This window comes from Macaca mulatta, chromosome 6 (assembly GCF_049350105.2).
Source record: "Macaca mulatta isolate MMU2019108-1 chromosome 6, T2T-MMU8v2.0, whole genome shotgun sequence".
NCBI classification, from domain to species: Eukaryota; Metazoa; Chordata; class Mammalia; order Primates; family Cercopithecidae; genus Macaca; species Macaca mulatta.
Window position 1 is genome coordinate 146,748,685 of NC_133411.1, and position 21,088 is coordinate 146,769,772.

A 21,088-nucleotide genomic window follows, 5' to 3' on the forward strand; every position below is an offset into this window, starting at 1 on the left:
TTGCAGGTTTCCCTGCGGCCTTTGGACTGGATTCCATTTTGTTTTCCTTTTTATCAACACGAGAATCCGTCCTGGTCTTACATCCTGGAGGGTTTTTGGCTGCCTTAATTTACAGCCAAATTAATTTGGCCTTTTCTATAGCTGATTTACCAACCTTCTCCTCTTTGCAAAGCTTCTGGGTCAGATATGGGTCTGGGCTCCTGTTTTGGCCTGCCCTTTTCGCATAATCACCGCAGGATTTTTCATCTATTTTTATATTAGGGGGGCAGGAGAGTGGAAGCTACTTCCAGCAACAGCTCTCGGTTAATAACCAGTTTCTGCAAGTAGCAGCAGCAGCAGCAGCAGCGTGGGGTCACGGTTAGGCATTTGGGCTTGGGCATCCAACAGACTTGGCCCCAACTTTCAGTGAATTATTTCATTTATCAGCGTCTCGGTTTCTTCAGGCCTAAAATGAGGACAAAAATACCTACCTTTCACGGAGGTGGATGTGGAGACTAACAAGGCGATAAATGTTAAAGGTATTCGAGAAAGAGAAGCCCGTGATAATGAATGATACGATTTTTAAGCCCACAGCCAGGTTATTCCCAGAAGTTGGCCCTCCGCACCCGACCCCCGCAGCCCGCAGCCCGCCTCGGGCAAAGGGCCGCCCGGGCCCCTGCGGCGCAGCCGCGCTGAAGACTCCTTGAGTAGCTCGCAGCCCTGGAGGAGCCGGGGCCTCGCGCAGGCGTCAGAGCGGGGCAGCGCGCTCCGCGAGGGCAGCGCGCAAGCGCCGCGGCCCCGGGCGAACGGACTGACGGTGTAGTGCAGGTCCACCATGGCTGAGGCGTCACGGTGGCACCGAGGGGGTGAGGGATGCTCTTAAGGAATGGGAGGGACAGGGGCGATTTGGCAGTTCCAGACACCCTGAAAGGAACTCTGCGGCCCCAAATTCAATTCATGTGAGAGATGTGACTGCCGACACCTTTTTTCTTTTTTCTTTTTTTTTTTTTTGAGACGGAGTCTCACTCTGTCGCCCAGGCTGGAGTGCAGTGGCACGATCTCGGCTCACTGCAAGCTCCGCCTCCCGGGTTCACGCCATTCTCCTGCCTCAGCCTCCCGAGTAGCTGGGACTACAGGCGTCCACCACCACGCCCGGCTAATTTTGTAGTGGGGGGGATTTGTTGTTGTTGTTTGTTTTTTGGGTTTTTTTTTTTTTTAGGAGAGACGGGGTTTCACCGTGTTAGCCAGGATGGTCTCGATCTCCTGACCTCGTGATTCGCCCGCCTCGGCCTCCCAAAGTGCTGGGATTACAGGCGTGAACCACCGCGCCCGACTTGCCGACACCTTTAGCCCTCACAGCCTCCCCTGGAGAAGCGGAGAGGGACAGATGGTCCCATTGCACAGACGGGAAAACTGAAGCCCTGAGCGTCGTGGCGCTCGCCTCTTGCCGAAGGCTCGAGCTGGGCGTTGTCACCTGCTGTCGAGTGACGGTCGGTCACTAGGCTGGTCTCTAAAGTCCTTTGTTAATCTCGGGAGTCGTGACCTTGACAGAATTCAAGCCAGGGTGCTTTCTCCCTCTCCAGCAGAAACCAGCCTTCCCAAGAAGCGGTGTTGAGGGGTGGAGAAAACGGTTAGGACAGATGAGAGGTTTAGCTTGTTTTGTATTTTGCTTTTTCATCTTAGGACTGTTGAGAAGACATCATGATATAAAAAATGTTAGTGGCCGGGCGCAGTGGCTCACGCCTGTAATCCCGATACTTTGGGAGGCCGAGGCGGGCGGATCACGAGGTGAAGAGATCGAGACCATCCTGGCCAACATGGTGAAACCCCATCTCTAATAAAAATACGAAAATTAGCCGGGCGTGGTGGCCGGCGCCTGCAGTTCCAGCTACTCGGGAGGCTGAGGCAGGAGAATCGCTTGAACCCGGGAGACGGAGGTTGCAGTGAGCCGAGATGGCGCCACTGAACTCCAGCCTGGCAGCAGAGCTAGACTCCGTCTCAAAACAAAAAAAAAATTGTTGTTAATAGTATATAGTAAAAAAATTCTCCCCGCCTCGTAAAGCTGAGCATTGAAAAATAGCCATAAGCTATTGGAGCTTTCCTCCCCGCAGTGTAAGGACTAAAAGTGGTTGTGGTTTTTCCATTGTTGTCACTTAATAAACATAAATTACATAATAATGTAAAGAAAAATTTTGTCTTATATCTCACAGGGGCTTCGAAACATAAGCTGCATTACAGAAAGGAAGTAGAAATTACCACCACACTTCAGGAATTGTTACTCTACTTTATTTTTTTAATAAACCTATGTATATGTAAGTACACAGATATAAAGGTGTTGTTTGTTTGAACTAAGAAGTTAAAATGTGGAGATGAAAAATAAAACATAGACTTCGAAACCATAGGCTGTCAGGCTACTAAAACTCAAAATACAGTGACACCATTTAAACATAATCTTAGATTGATTTAGATTCATTTCATTTAGAAATTGACTATTTCCAGTTCTTAAAAGGCAAAATTTTACATCACAAATGTAAGAAGCTTCCATAGTCAATATTGATTTAATTTTAATGATTCCTTTCATTTGGCAGTTCTGTCTTGAACATAATTCATCCCTTCGGTTGGCAACTGCGATTTGATTTTGTTTCGAGTCATATAGACACATCAGCTGAGTTTCATAAAATCAAAGTACAAATGAGGCCAAAGTTCATCTTGGTGTCTGCCATTAGCATGGTTCTTTTCACTCACCTATTGCAGTTAAAAAAATACGTTTGTGCTGAGTCAATGCAAATAAGGAGGACTGGGAAAGCATCTCAACCTGCATTCCTCCTGCCTGTGGGTCAATAGCATTGGCTTAATATGCAAAGAGGAGTATTAAAGAGCATTTGTCTTTATGGCACCCAACATACAGTAGATGAAAGCTCACTGGCAGCATTTATCTCATGTTGGTACGTGCTACACACTGGCAATTGTATAGCAATTAAATAATTAATTGGTGTTGTAGAGGTGAGTTTGAGTCTGCTCTTGATTGAAAAGACAACTATAAAATTAGCCAGGTGTGGTGACACACCCCTGTAGTCCTAGCTACTGGGAAGGCTGAGGTGGAAGATTCCTTGAGCACAGGAGGTCAAGGCTGCAGTGAACTGTGATTGCAACGACTGCACTTCAACCTGCGTGACAGGCTGAGACCCTGTCCCAAGAAAAAAAAAAAAAAGATAACTGTAGGCAACTTTATAAATTAAGGTATCTTAGACGGCTTTATAAAAGCTTAGTTATGAAAACTACATGCTTACTACAGAATATTTGGAAAATATAAAAATATAAGTAAAAAGATCATTTATAATCTCATTCAAAGATTTTAAAGAACACTTTTTTAATATAATAAAGCAACCTGAATCTCCATTTATAATGTGATTTTTTTTTCTTTTCTTTTTTTTTTTTTTTTTTTTGAGACAGTCTTGCTCTGTCACCCAGGCTGGAGTACAGTGGCTCACTGCAACCTCCACCTCCTGGGTTCAAGCGATTCTCCTGCCTCAGCCTCCAGAGTAGCTGGGATTACAGGCCTGCACCACCACACCCGGCTAATTTTGTACTTTTTTAGTAAAAATGGGGGTTTCACCATGTTGGTCTGCTGGTCTCCAACTCCTGATCTCAGGTGATCCACCCACCTCAGCCTCCCAAAGTGCTGGGATTACAGGTGTGACACCACGCCCCGCCACTAGTTAATATTTTTAAAAACTCATCGTGTGCCAAAACACAGTTTAAAATGTTCTATGTGCATCATCTCACTTCTCACAACAAAACTAGGAGGTAAGAGATACTATCCCTGTGATGGGACTCACACCCTTATCTGTCTGAATTCAAAGTCCGTATAATCTTAATCACTCACAGTACTATACTGCCTTAGTCTCATGTAGAGAAAAAGTCAACTTGCAGAATAGTGTGTATAATGTGTCTTCATTTTTGTAAAGATAAAATTATTTTCTTTATAAGTGTGTATGCATAAAGAAATATCTGAAGAATATTTGCCAAACTAATTCTAGAAACTACATCCTACTTTTTATATTTTTAGTTTAGATTTTTTTAATTATTACTTTTATAATTAGATAAAATAAAGTTTAATTTTCAAAATTAGGAACAAAATATAACATGTTTAATCCTGATAAGCTGAGTTTTTAAATGTAAATTATTAAACAAAAAATTCTTCTCCTTAGTGACTTTTGGGATGGTAAACCCACATATGTATTACTTAAACAAGGTTATGTCATCTCTATTTTTGGACACTTCTGTGCCTGGTGAAGAAAGAACCAACTTTAAGTCTATTCGCAGCATAACTGATTTTTGGAAGGTAAAGTATCTTGTGACTGTGGATGAAGTAGATTTAGGTAGTCCATGAACCCTTGGCATACATAGTGGGCACTCAGTGAATATCTCTTGAAGGAACAAATAAAAATAAATGTCATTTCTTTAAACTATTAGAAACAACCAGCCAGTAAGTGTTTATTGAGAGCCTGTGTTCTCAGTTTGATACTATTCTTGTAATTTTTTAAAAATTGATTTTTTTTGGCCGGGCACGGTGGCTCACGCCTGTAATCCCAGTATTTTGGGAGGCCAAGGTGGGTGGATCACCTGAGGTCAGGAGTTCGAGACCAGCCTGACCAACATAGTGAAACCTCGTATCTACTAAAAAATACAAACATTAGCCGGGCATGGTGACAGCCACCTGTAATCCTGGGAGTTGGAGGTTGTAGTGAGCCAAGATCATGCCATTGCGCTCCAGCCTGGGCAACAGAGCAAGGCTCCATCTCAAAAAAAAAAAAAATTGATTTTTTTAAACGTTCTCATTTCATTTGTTAAATAGAAGACTTGCATCTTATGTGAGGGTTAGGATCTAGTCTATAATTGTGTATAGTGAAATTTACTTTGAAAAAGTTCTTTAATTGCCCAGAAAGTGTAATATATGTGGTTTTGGCATACAAGCCTTTACTGTGTATATGTGTTACGGTAAGGTACAGTATATAATAAAACGTACATATAAGAATATAATTTCATGGTGTTTTTACTTATGTAAGGGAATCATTCCTTCAGCAGTGGAATAGACTTGCTTTTTCCATTACATTTAACATAGCAACATGCTCACATTATGAGGAAAGAACAGTTAAGGGGACAGCAGTTTCAGCTCTCCCAGGTCACAAAACCTGGCATATGCACATGGGGGCATATAAGGACAAGGCAGAGAAGGCTTCCAGTGGTAATGACAATTTAGTTGCATTTTGAAGCATGAATCAGGGATGGGTATTTTAGGAAGAAGGAACAATATGTTCTGTAAGTAATTCTACATGTGGAGCTATGTTTGGTATTGTGAGCATATGGAAGATGAGGTAGAAAAGGCCAAAGTATGAATTGGACAGAGGTCATATCATGAATGCTGTGCAGGAATTTGAAACTTACCAAGGAGACAGGGTCATTTCCTGAAAGAGGGCAAGTGTGAGATGAGGGCTAAATGATCCTAGATGGTTGGTTTAGGCTAGGTGAAATAGGAAACAATAATAAAAGAAGTGGAGGTCACCCTGCCACTTTGTTACTGTGTTTTCTGAAGCATGTATGTGGACAATGACAGAGAAGACAAAGGGAGGAAGTAAATGAACCCTGGGCTTGGGATCTCTTAGAACGATCAGCAAAGGGCAAAGCCAGGAGTAGCAGGCACCATGGCCAGAGCTGGGGAGGAGGGTTAGGAGGAGGGGTACAGACAACTTTGGAGTGATGTCATGATGTGTGGCTATGACCAGCTCTGATACTCATGTATTGGAAGAAAATTTTAATTTACTCGTATAAGGAGAGAAGAAGGGCTACGGGATTCAATGAGTTAATGCTTATAAAGTGCTTAGAGCAGTGCCTAGTACACAGTACATGCTTAATGAGTGTTAACCATCCGCGGTAGCTTCATTAGCATTACCATTACCATTAATGGTAGCTTGATCAATAGTTTGATTTTCATACTCAAAATCTCTTATGCATAATGTTATGAATGTAGATTCTATAGACATGAAAATATTTTTCCCATGACATTTGTTTTTCTATATGAAGTTTATGGAAGGACCCCTTTTGGAAGGTCTGTACTGGGATTCATGGTACAATAACCAGCAGCTGTATAATTTAAAGAACAGCAGTCGCATCTACTATGAGAATATTCTTCTAGGAGTCCCCAGAGTTCGTCAACTAAAAGTCCGCAACAACACATGCAAAGTCTATTCATCTTTTCAGTCTTTGATGAGTGAATGTTATGGCAAATATACTTCTGCAAATGAAGACCTCTCTAATTTTGGCCTTCAAATTAATACTGAGTAAGTAGCATAAAATTATACTTTTTCTAGCATTTACCATTGTATCTTTTAGATGTGTGTCTTCCAAGTAACACCAGCTGGGTCCTGGAAAGGTAAGGAGACTGTTTCAACAGTAGTAAAAAAGGAAGATTTGGAGATAGCAGTGTTTAGAAAAGGAAGGGTGAACCTATTATTTTTTGTTTACTTTAGGATGCAAAGTGTTTCTTTTTTCTGACTTTGGTATATGAAGTGCTTAGTCATATTGGACACAGGGCAAAGCATCAATTTTTGCTTCTAAAATGTTCAATTAATCTGCTTTTTTGGCTGTGGCTAGATGCCGACAACACATCCCCAAGACGATCTGGGATCCTTAGTGGGTGTCTTAGTTGTGCTCTGTCACTTTCCTCCTCTCTTACTCTGGCTTCCTTCAGTGATTTTTTTCTGTTGCTGCTCCTGCTAAAATGGGGCAGTTATGCTCTACAGGGACTGCATCTGATGATGCTTACCAAAGATGCTATGGCCATTGTGTTTCAAAGTGACTGAGGCTAGTGCTGGTGTAGACTCATGTGTACACTTTGTATTGAAAATGTGAGGCCAGACATGGTGGCTCACACCTGTAATCACAGCACTTTGGGAAGCCGAGGAAGGAGGATTGCTTGAGGGCAGGAGTTCAAGACTAGTCTGGGCAACATACTGAGACCCAGTCGCTACAGAAAATTTAAAAATTAGCCAGGTGTGATGGGGCTTACCTGAAGTCCAAGGTACTTGGGAGGCTGATCCAGGAGGATCACTTGAGCCCAAGAGGTTGAAGCTGCAGCAAGCTATGATCACACCACTGCACTCCAGCCTGGGCGACAGAGGGAGACCTTGTCCCTAAAAAAAAAAAAAGAAGGAAATGTGCCACTGGCACTAGCTTACCTTGACACAGAAGCTGCTGGTATCAGTGCTACGCACACTTTGTGCTTTTAGAACGTTATGAAAATCATTGGCTCACACCTGTAATCCCAGCACTTTGAGAGGCTGAGGCGGGTGGATCATTTGAGGTCAGGAGTTTGAGACCAGCCTGGCCAACATGGCGAAACCCTGTCTCTACTAAAAATAGAAAAATTAGGCAGGTGTGGTAGCAGACACCTATAGTCCCAGCTACTCAGGAGACCGAGGCACAAGAATCACTTGAACCCAGAAGGCAAAGGTTGCGGTGAACCGAGATCACGCCACTGCGCTCTGGCCTGGGCGATAGTGTGAGACTCAGTCTCAAAAAAAAAAGGCCAGGTGCAGTGGCTCACGCCTGTAATCCTAGCACTTTGGAAGGCCGAGGCAGGCGGATCACCTGAGGTCAGGAGTTCAAGACCAGCCTGGCCAACATGGTGAAATCCCATCTCTACTAAAAATACAAAAATTAGCTGGACATGGTGGCACACGCCTGTAATCCCAGTTACTTGGGAGGCTGAGACAGGAAAATCGCTTGAACCCTGGAGGCAGAGGTTGCATTGAGCCAAGATCACGCCACTGTACTCCAGCCTGGGCAAGAAAGAGCAAAACTCCATCCCCCCCTCAAAAAACAAAAATTATAGGAAGAAGAGAATGAACATTTTTTATAATTTAATATTTATTAAAGCAATACGAATATCTACAAAGGTCTACCCTTTCCTACTCATAATTTCCACTCTCCAGAAGCAGCTACTTTCAGCTCTTTTATAGTTGTTTCTTCTGGTATATACTTTTTCTTTCTAAGTTACATCCTCATACTGCTACCTTACACTTGATTTTACAGTTATGTTTTTTTTTTTTTTTCTTTAGGGGCAGGATCTCACTGTCTTGCTCAGGCTGGAGTGCAGTGGTGTAATTATAGTTCACTGCAGCTTCAAACTGCTGACTCAGGCAGTCCTCCTGCCTCAGTCTGCTGAGTAGCAGCTAGGACTACAGGAATAAACCACCACACCTGACTAGTTTTTTTATTTTTTGTAGAAACAGGGTCTTTCTACGTTACCCAGGCTGATCTCAAATTCCTGGTCTCAAGTAATCCTCCCGCCTTGCTCTTCCGAAGAGCTGGGATTACAGGTGTGAGCCGCTGCACCCAGCCTCTATTGTTTTTCTATCATGGAAGGCGATCTGTCATATAGCTCTCTTATGCTACCCCCTCTACACACACTCCTCCTGTTCCTCTTAGCATCTCAATATAGTTATATCATAATTATTGTCAATCATTAGTCAATGTTTATATTATAAATATGAATAATGATTATATTTCCTTTCTTGAACAACTTCTCTTTAACTCCCAGGATTAATTATTGCTGGGTTTTTTTTTTTTAACTTGTTTCTTCTTTGTATGAGTTTTTAGTGTTCTTGAGGACTTGTATGATTCTTATAAATCAAATACATTCATAAGTATGATGATACATTATTATGGCCGGGCGCGGTGGCTCACGCCTGTAATCCCAGCACTTCGGGAGGCCAACGTGGGTGGATCACCTGAGGTCAGCAGTTCGAGACAAGCCTGACCAACATGGTGAAACCCTGTCTCTACTAAATACAAAAAAAAAAAAAAATTAGGGGCCGGGCGCGGTGGCTCAAGCCTGTAATCCCAGCACTTTGGGAGGCCGAGACGGGCGGATCACAAGGTCAGGAGATCGAGACCATCCTGGCTAACACGGTGAAACCCCGTCTCTACTAAAAAATACAAAAACCTAGCCGGGCGAGGTGGCGGGCATCTGTAGTCCCAGCTACTCAGGAGGCTGAGGCAGGAGAATGGCGTGAACCCGGGAGGCGGAGCTTGCAGTGAGCTGAGATCCGGCCACTGCACTCCAGTCTGGGCGACAAAGCGAGACTCTGTCTCAACAAAAAAAAAAAAAAAAAAAAAAAATTAGCCGGGCATGGTGGTGCATGCCTGTAGTCCCAGCTACTTGGGAGGCTGAGGCAGGAGAACTGCTTGAACCCAGGAGGCGGAGGATGCAGTGAGCCAAGATTGCGCCATTGCACTCCAGCCTGGGCAACAAGAGCAAAATGCTGTCTAAAAAAAAACAAAAAAGAAAAATTATTATTATTATTTTTGAAACAGGGTCTCGCTGTGTCACCCAAGCTGGAGTGCAGTGAAGATCATAGCTCACTGCAGCCTTAATCTCTGGGGCTCAAGCAATCCTCCCACCTCAGCCTCCCAAGTAGCTGGAACTACAGGCACATGGCACCACACCCAGATAATTTTTGTATTTTCTGCCCAAATGGGATATCACCATGTTGCCCAAGCTGGTCTCAAGCTCCTGGGCTCAAGCAATTCACCTGCCTTGGCCTCCCAAAGTGCTGGAATTACAGGTGTGTGCCACCACACCCAGCCCATTCTCTTAACTATTATAGTACTATTTACTTTCTTTCAACCCCAAATTACAAGATAAAGCAATTATTTACACATTATTAATTGGAATCCTAAGACTACTCTTTTAAGTATTTTAATATTCCAAATTCTCATAACAAGTACAAATACTTTATAAAATACCAAAATTAACACTATCAATTAGGTTTATTTTATAATCTCTATACTTTACTGGAATTGTGAATTAATACCTGTTAATCCTCAACAATGAAAAAAGAATCAATTTTGTTTGTCTAAAATGTAAAATTCACTAATTAAAAACAAAACATTGGGCCGGGCGCGGTGGCTCAAGCCTGTAATCCCAGCACTTTGGGAGGCCGAGACGGGTGGATCACGACGTCAGGAGATTGAGACCATCCTGGCTAACACGGTGAAACCCCGTCTCTACTAAAAAATACAAAAAACTAGCCGGGCGAGGTGGCGGGGGCCTGTAGTCCCAGCTACTTGGGAGGCTGAGGCAGGAGAATGGCGTGAACCCGGGAGGCGGAGCTTGCAGTGAGCTGAGATCGGGCCACTGCACTGCAGCCTGGGCGACAGAGCGAGACTCCGTCTCAAAAAAAAAAACAAAACATTGGAAGCTAGGAGAGATCTGGAGATCTGGTGCAACAGATCTTCCTGTTTCCACTTAATAGTCGTGTGTGGAAAACACTCAAAAGTACAACTATGGAAGTTTCATTAAAACATAGGTATTTTTTCCTAGTGGTGTCTCCCTCCCTCCCTGCCGTAGTGTTAGTAGTAGAACAGGTTTCAGCAGTGCATCTTTGAATAACCTTTCAAATCTGTTTTGGGGGAACTGAATAGAGAGACTGAAATGAGGAATCAAAGCTTTCCTTTTTTGGATATCCTGTAATTAAGTTACAAATTAAAAAGAAGAAACAAAAAAAATTTTTTTTTTCTATTTTTGAGACAGAATCTTACTCTGTCACCCAGACTGGAGTGCAGTGGTGCGGTCTTGGCTCACTGCAGCCTCTGCCTCTTGGGTTCAAGAGATTCTCGTGCCTCAGCCTCCCAAATAGCTGGGATAACAGGCATGCACCACCACGCCCAGCTAATTTGTGTGTTTTTAGTAGAGATGGGGTTTCACCACGTTGGCAAGGCTGGTCTCGAACTCCTGGCCTCAAGTGATCCGCCCACCTCAGCCTCCCAAAGTGCTGGGATTACAGGCGTAAGCCACTGCACCCAGTCCAAAATTTAGTTATACACAGTTTACTTTGATTTTTATGTACTTTCATTAAAATATCTACATAACAACATGGACACTGTAACAAAGTTTTTATTGAGCATTTATAAACAATATATTACATTTACAAGACAGTTATGAAACACCTTTTTTACCCATTTCTGAGCCAAAATTCTTAATAGTTTTGTCCTACTCAAAGACTAAATATCTCATAACAGAAACAACATGTTAAAGAAAAAAAACAGTCGTCATTTTCTAGATTCTAAGCTCCCTGAGACAATTCTAAGCTCTGTGAGACAACAGATGGATTTTTTTGTTTTTTTAGAGAGGGGATCTCACCATGTGACCTACGCCACAGTGCAGGGACTATTCACAGGCACCATCATCGACACTGCAACCTCAAACTCCTGGCCTCAAGCAGTCCTCTCATCTCAGCCTCCTGGGTAGCTGGGACTACAGGCATATGCCACCACACCTAACAGATGGATTTTTTTTTTTTTTTCTGAGACAGGGTCTCACTTGGTCACCCAGGCTGGAGTGCTGGAGTGCAGTTGTGCAATCATAGCTCAATACGGCCTTGAACTCTGGGGCTCTCAGTAACGAGGACTACAGGCACGTGCTGCTATGCCCAGCAAATTTTTGAAAAATTATGGATTTTTGAAAAATTATCTCATAGCACCTAGTCCAGTGGTGTTGCCCACCATATGCATTAAAAAGTATAAACTACATTAAATCTTAATTAAATCTTAATCCTTTAGTCCTTAATGCATTGCTTTAAAATTACTATAATACTTATGAATTTACTAATACTTTTTTTTAAAGTACTACTTTTGTTTTGTTTTTTTGTTTGTTTTTGGTTTTTTTGTTGTTGTTTTGAGACAGGGTCTGGCTCTTTTGCCTGGGCTGGAGTGCAGTGGCATGATCACAGCTCACTGTAGCTCAACCTCCTGGGCCCAAACAATCCTCCTACCTCAGCCTCCTGAGTAGGTGGGACTACAGGCACACGCCACCATGCCTGGCTAGTTTTTGTGTTTTTTGTAGAGATGGGGTTTCACCACATTGCCCAGGCTGGTCTCGAACTCCTGGGCTCAAGGGATCCGCCTACTCGGCCTCCCAAAGTGTTGGGATTACAGGCGTGAGCCACCGCACCCGGCCAAAAAACTACTACTTTTGAACCAAAGATCAATTTAAATTATGAGAATACTTCTCAGTTGGGCTTTCTCATTTCACCATTATTCTTTTCATGTCTAACAGATGGAGATATTCTACTTCTAATACCAACTCCCCTTGGCACTGGGGATTTCTTGGTGTTTACCGAAATGGAGGATATATTTTCACTTTATCAAAATCAAAATCTGAAACCAAAAACAAGTTCATTGACCTTCGACTGAACAGCTGGATCACAAGAGGGACTAGAGTTATTTTTATTGATTTTTCCTTATATAATGCTAACGTAAATCTATTTTGTATTATCAGGTGAGTGACTCAAAACTTTTTTTCATAGACAGTGGTCAGTGGCCTACAAAACTTCTTTATTAGTACAGTTGACCCTTGAACAACATGAGTTTGAACTGTACAGGTCCACTTAGATATGGATTTTTTCAGTAAATATATTGGAAAATTTTTGGACCTTTGTGACAATTTGAAAAAACTCCCAAACCAACCATGTAGCCTAGAAATACTGAAAAAAAAATTAAGAAGAAGTTAGGCATGTCGTGAATGCATGAAATACCTGTAGATACTCATCTATTTTATTGTTTACTATCACACAGTATACACAAATCTATTATAAGAAGTTAAAATTTGCCAAAACTTATGCACATAAACATGTGGCACCATTTGCAGTCAAGAAAAATGTAAACAAAAGATGCAGTACTATATCATAACTGCATAAAATTAGAGTACACACTGCACTAGTGTAAGAATTTCATAGCCATCTCCTGTTGCTATTGCAGTGAACTCTAGTGCTGTATCCATTTAAAGTGTCGTGTGATGCTCACCATCTTCACTTAAGCAGTTTGTCTCTCCAATAAATTGTGTATCTCAGTAAAAAAGTGATCTCTCATAGTTCTCATGTGTTTTTTATCGTATTTAGTGCAATACCATAAACCTTTAATAACACCATGGGACCCATACAAAATGCCACTAGTGATACTGGGGGTGCCCCCACAAAGTAGAGAAATATCATGACGTTACAAGATAAAATTGAATTACTTGATATGTATCATAAATTGACGTCTGCAGCTGCAGTTGCCCACCGTTTCAAGATAAGTGAATCCAGAGACTAAGGACCATTGCCCTGGAAGCAGGGGGAAGGAAAGGAAATTCATGAAGCCATCACTGCAGCTATGCCGGCAGGTGTGGGAACCTTGCCCTTTTTGCAAAATACCTTTTTTATCTCATTGAAAGTGCAGCTTCTATGTGAAATTCATGAAGCCCTTGCTGCAGCTATGCCAGCAGGTGTGGAAACCTTGCCCTTTTTGCAAAATACCTTTTTATCTCATTGAAAATGCAGCTTCTGTGGGAATGCAGGATTGCTATAAGAAAGGCATACCTTTAGATGCTAAATGATTTAAGAAAAGCAAAATCGGCCAGGTGCAGTGGCTCACGCCTGTAATCCCAGCACTTTGGGAGGCCGAGGTGGGCAAATCACCTGAGGTCAGGAGTTTGAGATCAGCCTGACCAACATGGAGAAACCCCGTCTCTACTAAAAATACAAAATCAGCCGGGCGTGGTGGCACAGCCTGTAATCCCAGCTACTCAGGAGCCTGAACCAGGAGAATCACTTGAACCTGGGAGGCGGAGGTTGTGGTGAGCCGAGATTGTGTCACTGCACTTCAGCCTGGGTAACAAGAGCAAAACTCCGTCTCAAAAAAAAAAGAAAGAAAGAAAAGAAAAGTAATCATGTGGCAACTGGTAAAAGGAAAGTGAAGGATCTAAAGTTGGAGAATTTAATGCCAGCAACGGTTGGTTTGATACTTTTAGAAAGAGGTTTCACTTTCAAAAATGTCAAGATAGCAGAAGTAGCTTTTGCCAACCAAGTGGCAGCAGACAATATAGCAGACGTCATTATGAAAATCATTGAGGAGAAAGGATATCTGCCTGAACAGGTTTTTAATGCAGACAATAGTGCCGTATTCTGGAAAAAAAAATGCCATAAAGAACATTTATTAATAAGGAAGAGAAGCAAGCACAAGGATTTAAGGCAGGAAGAAACAGGCTAACTCTACTGTTTTGTGCAAATGAAGTCAGGTTTATCATCTGGACTACCCTTATCTATAAAACTGCTAACCCCCTAACCTTGAAGGGAAAAGATAAAACACCAGCTTCCAGTCTTTTGGTTGTACAACAAGAAGGCCTGGACAATTAGAACTCTTTTTCTAGAATGGTTCCATTGATGCTTTTTCCAGTGGTTTACTTACCCCCAAACACAACGTCTCTAATTCAGCCTCTAGATCAGGGGATCATGAGGACTTTTAAGGCTCATAACACACAGTACTCTTTAGAAAGGATTGTCGATACTACGGAAGAGAACCCCAACAGAGAGAACATCATGAAAGTGTGGAAGGATTGCATTATTGAAGATGCCATCGTTATTAAAAACTGTGAAGCTATCAAACCTGAAACAATAAATACCCGCTGGAAAAAACTGTTCAGATGTGCATGACTTCACAGGATTTATGACAGAGTCAATCAAAGAAATCATGAAAGAGATGTAAATGTGGCAAAAAAAAAAAAAAAAAAGTGGGAGGGTGAAGGGTTTCAGGATACTGATTTTGGAGAAATCAAGAGCTAATGGACACCACACCAGACGAATTAACAGAAGAGTCCTTGATGGAGATGGGTGCTTCCAAATCAGTGCCAAATGATGAGAAGGAAAACACAGAAACAGAACAGAAAATAAATGGACATTAGACATCTGGAGAAGGGTTCCGATTATTCAAGACTGCTTTTGACTTCTTTTATGACATGGACCCTTCGATGATATAGGCGCAGAAACTAAAGCAAAGGGTTGAAGGACTGGTACTGTGTAGAAACATTTTTAGAAAAATGAAAAAAATGTCAGAGAAAAATTATTATGTAAAATTTGTAAAGTTTCACTGAATGCACTCCTCCACTTCTTCCGCTCTGCCACCCCTGAGACAGCAAGACCTTCCCTTCCTCTTCCCCTCCTCCTCCTCAGCCTACTCAGTATGAAGGCCACTAGGATAAAGATCATTATGAAGACCCACTTAGTGAATAGTAAATATATTTTCTCTTCCTTATGGTTTTTTTTTAAGTCTGAGTCTCACTCTGTCGCCCAGGCTGGAGTGTAGTGAGCTTGGCCTGGCATAAATCAATTAGCATGGTCCATGTTAGGGAGGTGACCTAAGGTAACCCAATTAGACTAACGGGAATAACTTTTTTTTTCTCTTTGGTTGGTGCTATCTCTTTACTGACATCAATGACATATAATCACAGTTGCTGCTTGTACACAATCATCTTGGGGAAGCGTAAGATACTTAGCTAACACAAAGGAGGGCAAAACTGAAGCCATCTCAAAGTAATGGAGCTAGATCTGTGAACTTACCACAAATGGTGTCTGCTGTTATCTCTGAAACTGCTGCTGTGTGACAGAAATAAATTTCTTTATTGTTTAAACCAATTTAAGTTGGGGTTTTTGGTTACAACCAAAAGCCTCCTAAATGATTCAGAGGTAGAGAGCTGAGGCCCAAGTTAGGTCTTGTATCTAGCTTTTCCTAGGGAACAAACCACCTCCAAGTGTAGTGGCTTACAATAAATATTTCTCATGTGTTTAGAGTTCAATTGATCCAGCTGGGCTTGACTGATCTCTGTTAGGCTTGCCAATATAGCTGCTATTTGGCAGGACCCACACATGTGTCTTTGAGTTGGTTCTGCTCTACATGTGTCTCATCCTTCTCCTGGGTCCAAGTTAGCCCAGGCATGTCTTTTTCATGGCAATTGTAGAGGTCCCAAAGAGCAAGTTCTAATGTATAAACTCATTTCAAGTTTCTGCTTGCATCATATTTGTTAACATCCCATTGGCCAAAGAAATTCACATGGTCGAGTCCAGCATCAAGGGCTGGGGCAGTACACCCTCTCCTGGGTGACAGGCCAGGCAAAAAGATGTGAAGAACTATAGCTATTTTTGCAATATACCACAGGCTCTAATATTTCTGGGATCCTGGCTGCTATTACTCATTGAAATTTAAATTGTTCATTCTTGAGACAAAAATGAGTAACTTAATAAAGAAGCCATTCTGAAAGGAAACCAACAGATTTTAATGATCTGATTAGAAGAGGAAATTATCAAGACTAAATGATAGCTCTTTGAAGCTGCAGAAAGACAAGAAATGAGACTACATATTCTTAAACAATATAAAACATTGTATGTAATCTCCATGTTCCTAAATAAATTTTGAAATAATAAAACAATGTGGTTACTTTTTCATATTGACAGTAGAACCACATTTTTCATTTTTTTATTTTTAATTTTATTTTATTTTTGAGATGGAGTCTAGCTCTATCGCCCAGGCTGCAGTACAGTGGCATGATCTCAGCACACTGCAACATCTGCCTCCTGGGTTCAAGCGATTCTACTGCCTCAGCCTCCTGAGTAGCTGGGATTACAGGCGTGCACCACCACATCCAGCTAATTTTTGTATTTTTAGTAGAGACAGGGTTTTGCCATGTTGGCCAGGCTGGTTTCGAACTCCTGACCTCAGGTGATCCACCCGCCTCGGCCTCCCAAAGTGCTGGGATTACAGACGTGAGCCACCGTGCCCAGCCTACATTATTTTTATTTTAAACCTTGGGATTTTAATCTCAGCACAAGCATGAACAAAACCCTAATAAGGGTTTATACCTCCTTCATTTGTGGGTTCAGATGATGAGGGCTTCGGCTGTTTTTTAAATTCAATGTATAGTTGATCTTCGAACAATATGGGAGTCAGAATCAAGCACTAGAAAAGGATTTGCCCTAGAATCAAACACTTAGTAAAGGATTACCATGACTGGATCTGCCTGGGGATTTAATCAGCTTCCCCTAAGTGATCTGGGATGGGTGGAAGACTGAATACAATTAAGATTCTGTTAGAAAAAATGGGATAATGACTGCTAGAGAGGCAAACAACAGTGTCTACTATACACCATGTAATACTATGCAATAAAAAGAATGAGATCATATCCTTTGCAGGGAAATGGATGGAGCTGGAGGCCATCATCCTTAGCAAACCCACACAGGAACAGAAAACCAAAAGCTACATGTTCTCATAAGTGGGAACTCAATAATGAGAACACATGGACAGAAAAGGGGGAACAACAGACACTGGGGCCTACTTGATGGAGGAGGGTGGGAAGGAGGAGGCTCAGAAACAAACTGTCAGGAAGTATGCTTAGTACCCAGGTGAAAAAATAATCTGTACACCAAACCCCCAAGTCACAAGTTTACCTATATAACAAACCTGCACATGCACCCCTGAACCTAAAATAAAAGTTAAAAAAAATTTAATATCAGTGAGCCACTTTTATCTCATAAGTCTTAACATTTTTTCCTGAATGGACTATGGAATTGGAGTTTAGGAGATTTTGCTCCCCGTGCAACAGGGAGAGTGAAACACACCATGGCCTTTAAAATATGTAAAAATGAATAAAACAAATGAACTGCCTGAAGCAGCCAATGGATGTTATACCTTTTATTTTAAAGTTCTTTTCTCTCAGAGAATCAGAGCTTTTTACCAACTTCATTCACCCTTTCCAACAGTCCTGATCAGGATAAAGTGAAGAATACAAATTATTTTTATGTCCTAAACAAGAATGGAAGCATTGAGGTAACTGGCTTTAAGACATATGAAGAAGCCCTTGTAATATCAGATTAAGTCCAGATTTCCTCTCTGAAAGTTTTACACTTACTCTGTTACCTTTTAAAACGTTATTTTTTAGAAACTTCAGCAGACTTTGAAACTGTTAACTGGAGTATCTAATCAGTAGTTGTGTAGATGCATATTACTTATACCTTATCTGTTTATTTTCGTTTTTGTACAATTATCAGGCAAATTAAACAGAATATTATTGTTCCTTTTTGATTAGTCTGCACTTCAGATCATAATATTGAGTTTAGTTCACTTCACTCACTACCTAGGATGTGTAAGATGTAAGTTTTATTTGTTAACTGAGGTTTTGTTTTTGTTGTTTTGGGAGCACCTTATAAGAGTACCAATGACATTTGCTAAAATCTTTAGTAGGAATAATTAAATTATAATATTGTGATAGAAATGCTGGTTCCTTAAATTACCACCAATTCTTAATTATCAGAAGTTGTGGAGAACACCAGAGAACCTCAAAATCTTTTTATATGTAGTATTGGATTTAATTTTTATACTTCTGTCTGCATATAGATTTTTGTATCCAGCATCCAACAGAAAACATTGCTTTAGTAGAATATGTGACCTTGACATTTAGAAGCAAGCATTTCTGATCATCTAAAGAGGGAGAATGTATGTCCTCCCTCTGAAGTATTCAAAAATTATGTATATTGGGGAAAAGTTCTAACTAATAACAGTAACTAATGGTATAGCATTTTCTTGAACATATCATTCTCCTGTGGACATAAATTATATTCCCAGTTATGAACAAGCAAGCTGAACACAAAATAGAATGAATGTCTGAAAAAAAAAATCACAATTTGCTTTCTCATTTACATTGGTCTTTGACCACTGTGAATATTCAGGTATAGAAAAAGTGGAGCCACTGTGAAATAAGTAAATCTAGAAGATGTTTAAATTGAACCCATTTCCCCAAGGAAACATACTTTATAAAAAAAAAAAAACTGATTATCATTAAAGCATACATAATCATTGATTGAAAATTTCACATTGCGTACTGAAATATAAATGCTTGAAATGAACATTTGCTTTCACAAACCTGATTTTACAGATTGGTGGCAGAATTCCCTGCAACTGGAGGAATACTTACTTCATGGCAGTTTTACTCTGTGAAGCTCCTCAGATATGTTAGCTACTATGATTATTTTATTGCTTCCTGTGAAATCACATTTTGTATTTTTCTTTTTGTCTTCACAACACAAGAAGTCAAAAAAATAAAAGAATTTAAGTCTGCCTATTTCAAAAGTATTTGGAACTGGCTAGAATTGCTACTTTTGCTGGTGAGTATATATTCATGTGCATGGTTGAAGGGGATCACATCTGAACCTACCAATGAAGGAGGTGTAAAAAGACAGAATCTTCTATTCCATCCAGGACTTATTTTGAAAATTATTAAGTATCAAACATAAAATGAACTAGGAATAGTACTATTAATGGTGTGCCTCCAAAAGGGAGAGATCTATTTTCTTCTGATTTGGTCCTTGGGAGGGTCAGCGTAAACCTACAGGGAAAGGTGATTCCAGAAATATTACGCTTTAATGTGCACAGTAGGTCTCCCTACCCCCACTCAAAAAATGTATTACTTTCAGGGCCTTGAGTTTCACCAGTCACAGGTCTTTGGGGGCAAGGCTGTTTAAAATAATCTGTGTTGCCAAATCTGGTTTTTTCCTCATAATAAATTTTGAAAACATAGACAAAAGACAAGGCTAGGCAGAATACTGACAGGGGTGAGCAGCCAGAGGGGACCTTGTGGGTCCAGAGGGCACCAGGTTTGGAGAAACAGTCCCTGAAAGAAACACCAAAGACCATCAGTTCTAGTCAATGAAATGTACTGAAATAAACAGAGATTTAGGCAGGCCGAGACAAATGTTAAAGGGCTTGGTCTCATGAACAAAGAACCAATGTTTCTAGCTTATACAATTTGATCTTTCACCCTTATTGGCCCTTAATTATAGCCAATCAAGTATTTAAGCCTTGTTTCCCAAAACCAGATTGAAAGTTTCTGAGAGTCAGAAAGTATGCCACCTACCTCTCTGGTAATTCCACTAATATCTTACAAAGGACATAACATTAAATGTTTATCTGAGCATTTCAGGCAAGAATAGTCAAAGGAAAATGTTCATGTCAGTTATAAAGCTCTGATAGCTAAAACAGCCTGGTTCTGAAATACTCTTTTAAAGGGTTGTTAAAAGGTTCCAGAAGGTTTTATTTTTTGTAATTATAAATTGTTTTCTTGTAGTATTACACAGTAGAAAATGTTTAGCTTTTAAGTATTATGTAGAGCAGAAATCCTTATGGCCTCAGAGTTACATAATCATTTTATACATTTGTGCTTTATGACTCAAAGAAATAAAGATTTAGATAGGTTAGGATGGCCAAGCAATTAATATTTTTCAACTTTATAATAATTAGTGCTACCTTAAACTTGCATAAGTTGAGGGTTATTTCCATTTATGTAAAAGCATATGTCGTATCTTTCCTTCCCTTTTTGTTAAACTTCTGGTGAACTTTTTTTGTGTTTCCTCATAGGCTGTAAGATATTTAGAGGTAGAGATATTCTCTAACTTAACCCTTCTTATTTTCCCATTTAGTTGTGTTTTGTGGCTGTTTCCTTCAACACATACTGTAATGTACAAATTTTTCTCTTACTTGGAGAGCTGTTGGAAAGTACTGAACAATATGCAGATTTCTATTTTCTTGCATGCTGGCACATTTATTACAATAATATAATTGCTATTACCATCTTTTTTGCATGGATAAAGGTATTTATATTTTATTATATTAAATAATACAAACAGTGTAATAGCATAATGAAAAATTAAACTAAAAAGTCATGGGGAAAAATAGTTTTTCAACTATTAAGTAATTTTAAAAGTAGTTTGGGCCAGGCACAGTGGCTCACACTGTACTCCTAGCACTTTGGAAGGCCAAGGCGGGTAGATTCTTGGCCCCAGGAGTTCGAGACCAGCCTGGGAAATCCAAAGATACCAAAAAATATTAACTGGGTGTGGTGGTGCACACCTGTAGTCCCAGCTACTCTGGAGGCTGAGGTGAAAGGATCCCTTGAGCCCTCGAGGTGGAGGTTACAGAGAGCTGTAATCCCCCACTACACTGCAGCCTGGATGACAGAAAAAAAAAAGTTGGCCAGACGTGGTGGCTCACGCCTGTAATCCCAGGACTTTGGGAGGCCGAGGTGGGTGGATCACCTGAGCTCAGGAGATTGAGACCAGCATGGCCAACATGGTGAAATCCTCTCTACTAAAAATATAAAAAATATTAGCCGGGTGTGGTGGCACATGCCTGTAATCCCAGCTACTAGGGAGGCTGAGGCAGGAGAATCGCTTGAACCTAGGGGGCG

General features: G+C 40.9%; 2 protein-coding genes and 2 long non-coding RNA genes across 23 annotated transcripts in view; 2 read left to right on the top strand and 2 right to left on the bottom strand.

Moving 5' to 3' along the window:
- Window positions 1–677, bottom strand: part of LOC106998958 (uncharacterized) — a 113,189-nt gene extending 112,512 nt beyond the window's left edge. For all 17 annotated transcript variants that reach the window (XM_078005264.1, XM_078005255.1, XM_078005268.1 and 14 more), the window contains exon 1: window positions 471–677. The gene's annotated coding sequence lies outside the window, so the exon portion shown is untranslated. The remainder of the gene's footprint in view (window positions 1–470) is intronic.
- Window positions 678–684: 7 nt separating this feature from the next.
- Window positions 685–21,088, top strand: part of PKD2L2 (polycystin 2 like 2, transient receptor potential cation channel) — a 50,033-nt gene continuing 29,629 nt past the window's right edge. For 3 of the 4 annotated variants that reach the window (XM_078005246.1, XM_078005249.1, XM_078005247.1), the window contains exons 1-7: window positions 685–845; window positions 2,190–2,291; window positions 4,191–4,324; window positions 6,064–6,320; window positions 12,101–12,322; window positions 18,782–19,010; window positions 20,322–20,492. In XM_078005246.1, coding sequence (XP_077861372.1) covers window positions 815–845; window positions 2,190–2,291; window positions 4,191–4,324; window positions 6,064–6,320; window positions 12,101–12,322; window positions 18,782–19,010; window positions 20,322–20,492 — 1,146 coding nt within the window. In that variant the 5' untranslated portion in view covers window positions 685–814. The remainder of the gene's footprint in view (window positions 846–2,189; window positions 2,292–4,190; window positions 4,325–6,063; window positions 6,321–12,100; window positions 12,323–18,781; window positions 19,011–20,321; window positions 20,493–21,088) is intronic. The other variant, XM_078005248.1, reaches the window with a different exon arrangement.
- On the bottom strand, window positions 2,247–7,179 carry LOC144341563 (uncharacterized). The gene is made up of 2 exons (XR_013418576.1): window positions 7,049–7,179; window positions 2,247–3,166 (listed from the first exon to the last, which is right to left on the bottom strand). It is a non-coding gene; the product is annotated as an uncharacterized LOC144341563 (long non-coding RNA).
- On the top strand, window positions 6,519–7,867 carry LOC144341566 (uncharacterized). The gene is made up of 2 exons (XR_013418579.1): window positions 6,519–7,497; window positions 7,578–7,867. It is a non-coding gene; the product is annotated as an uncharacterized LOC144341566 (long non-coding RNA).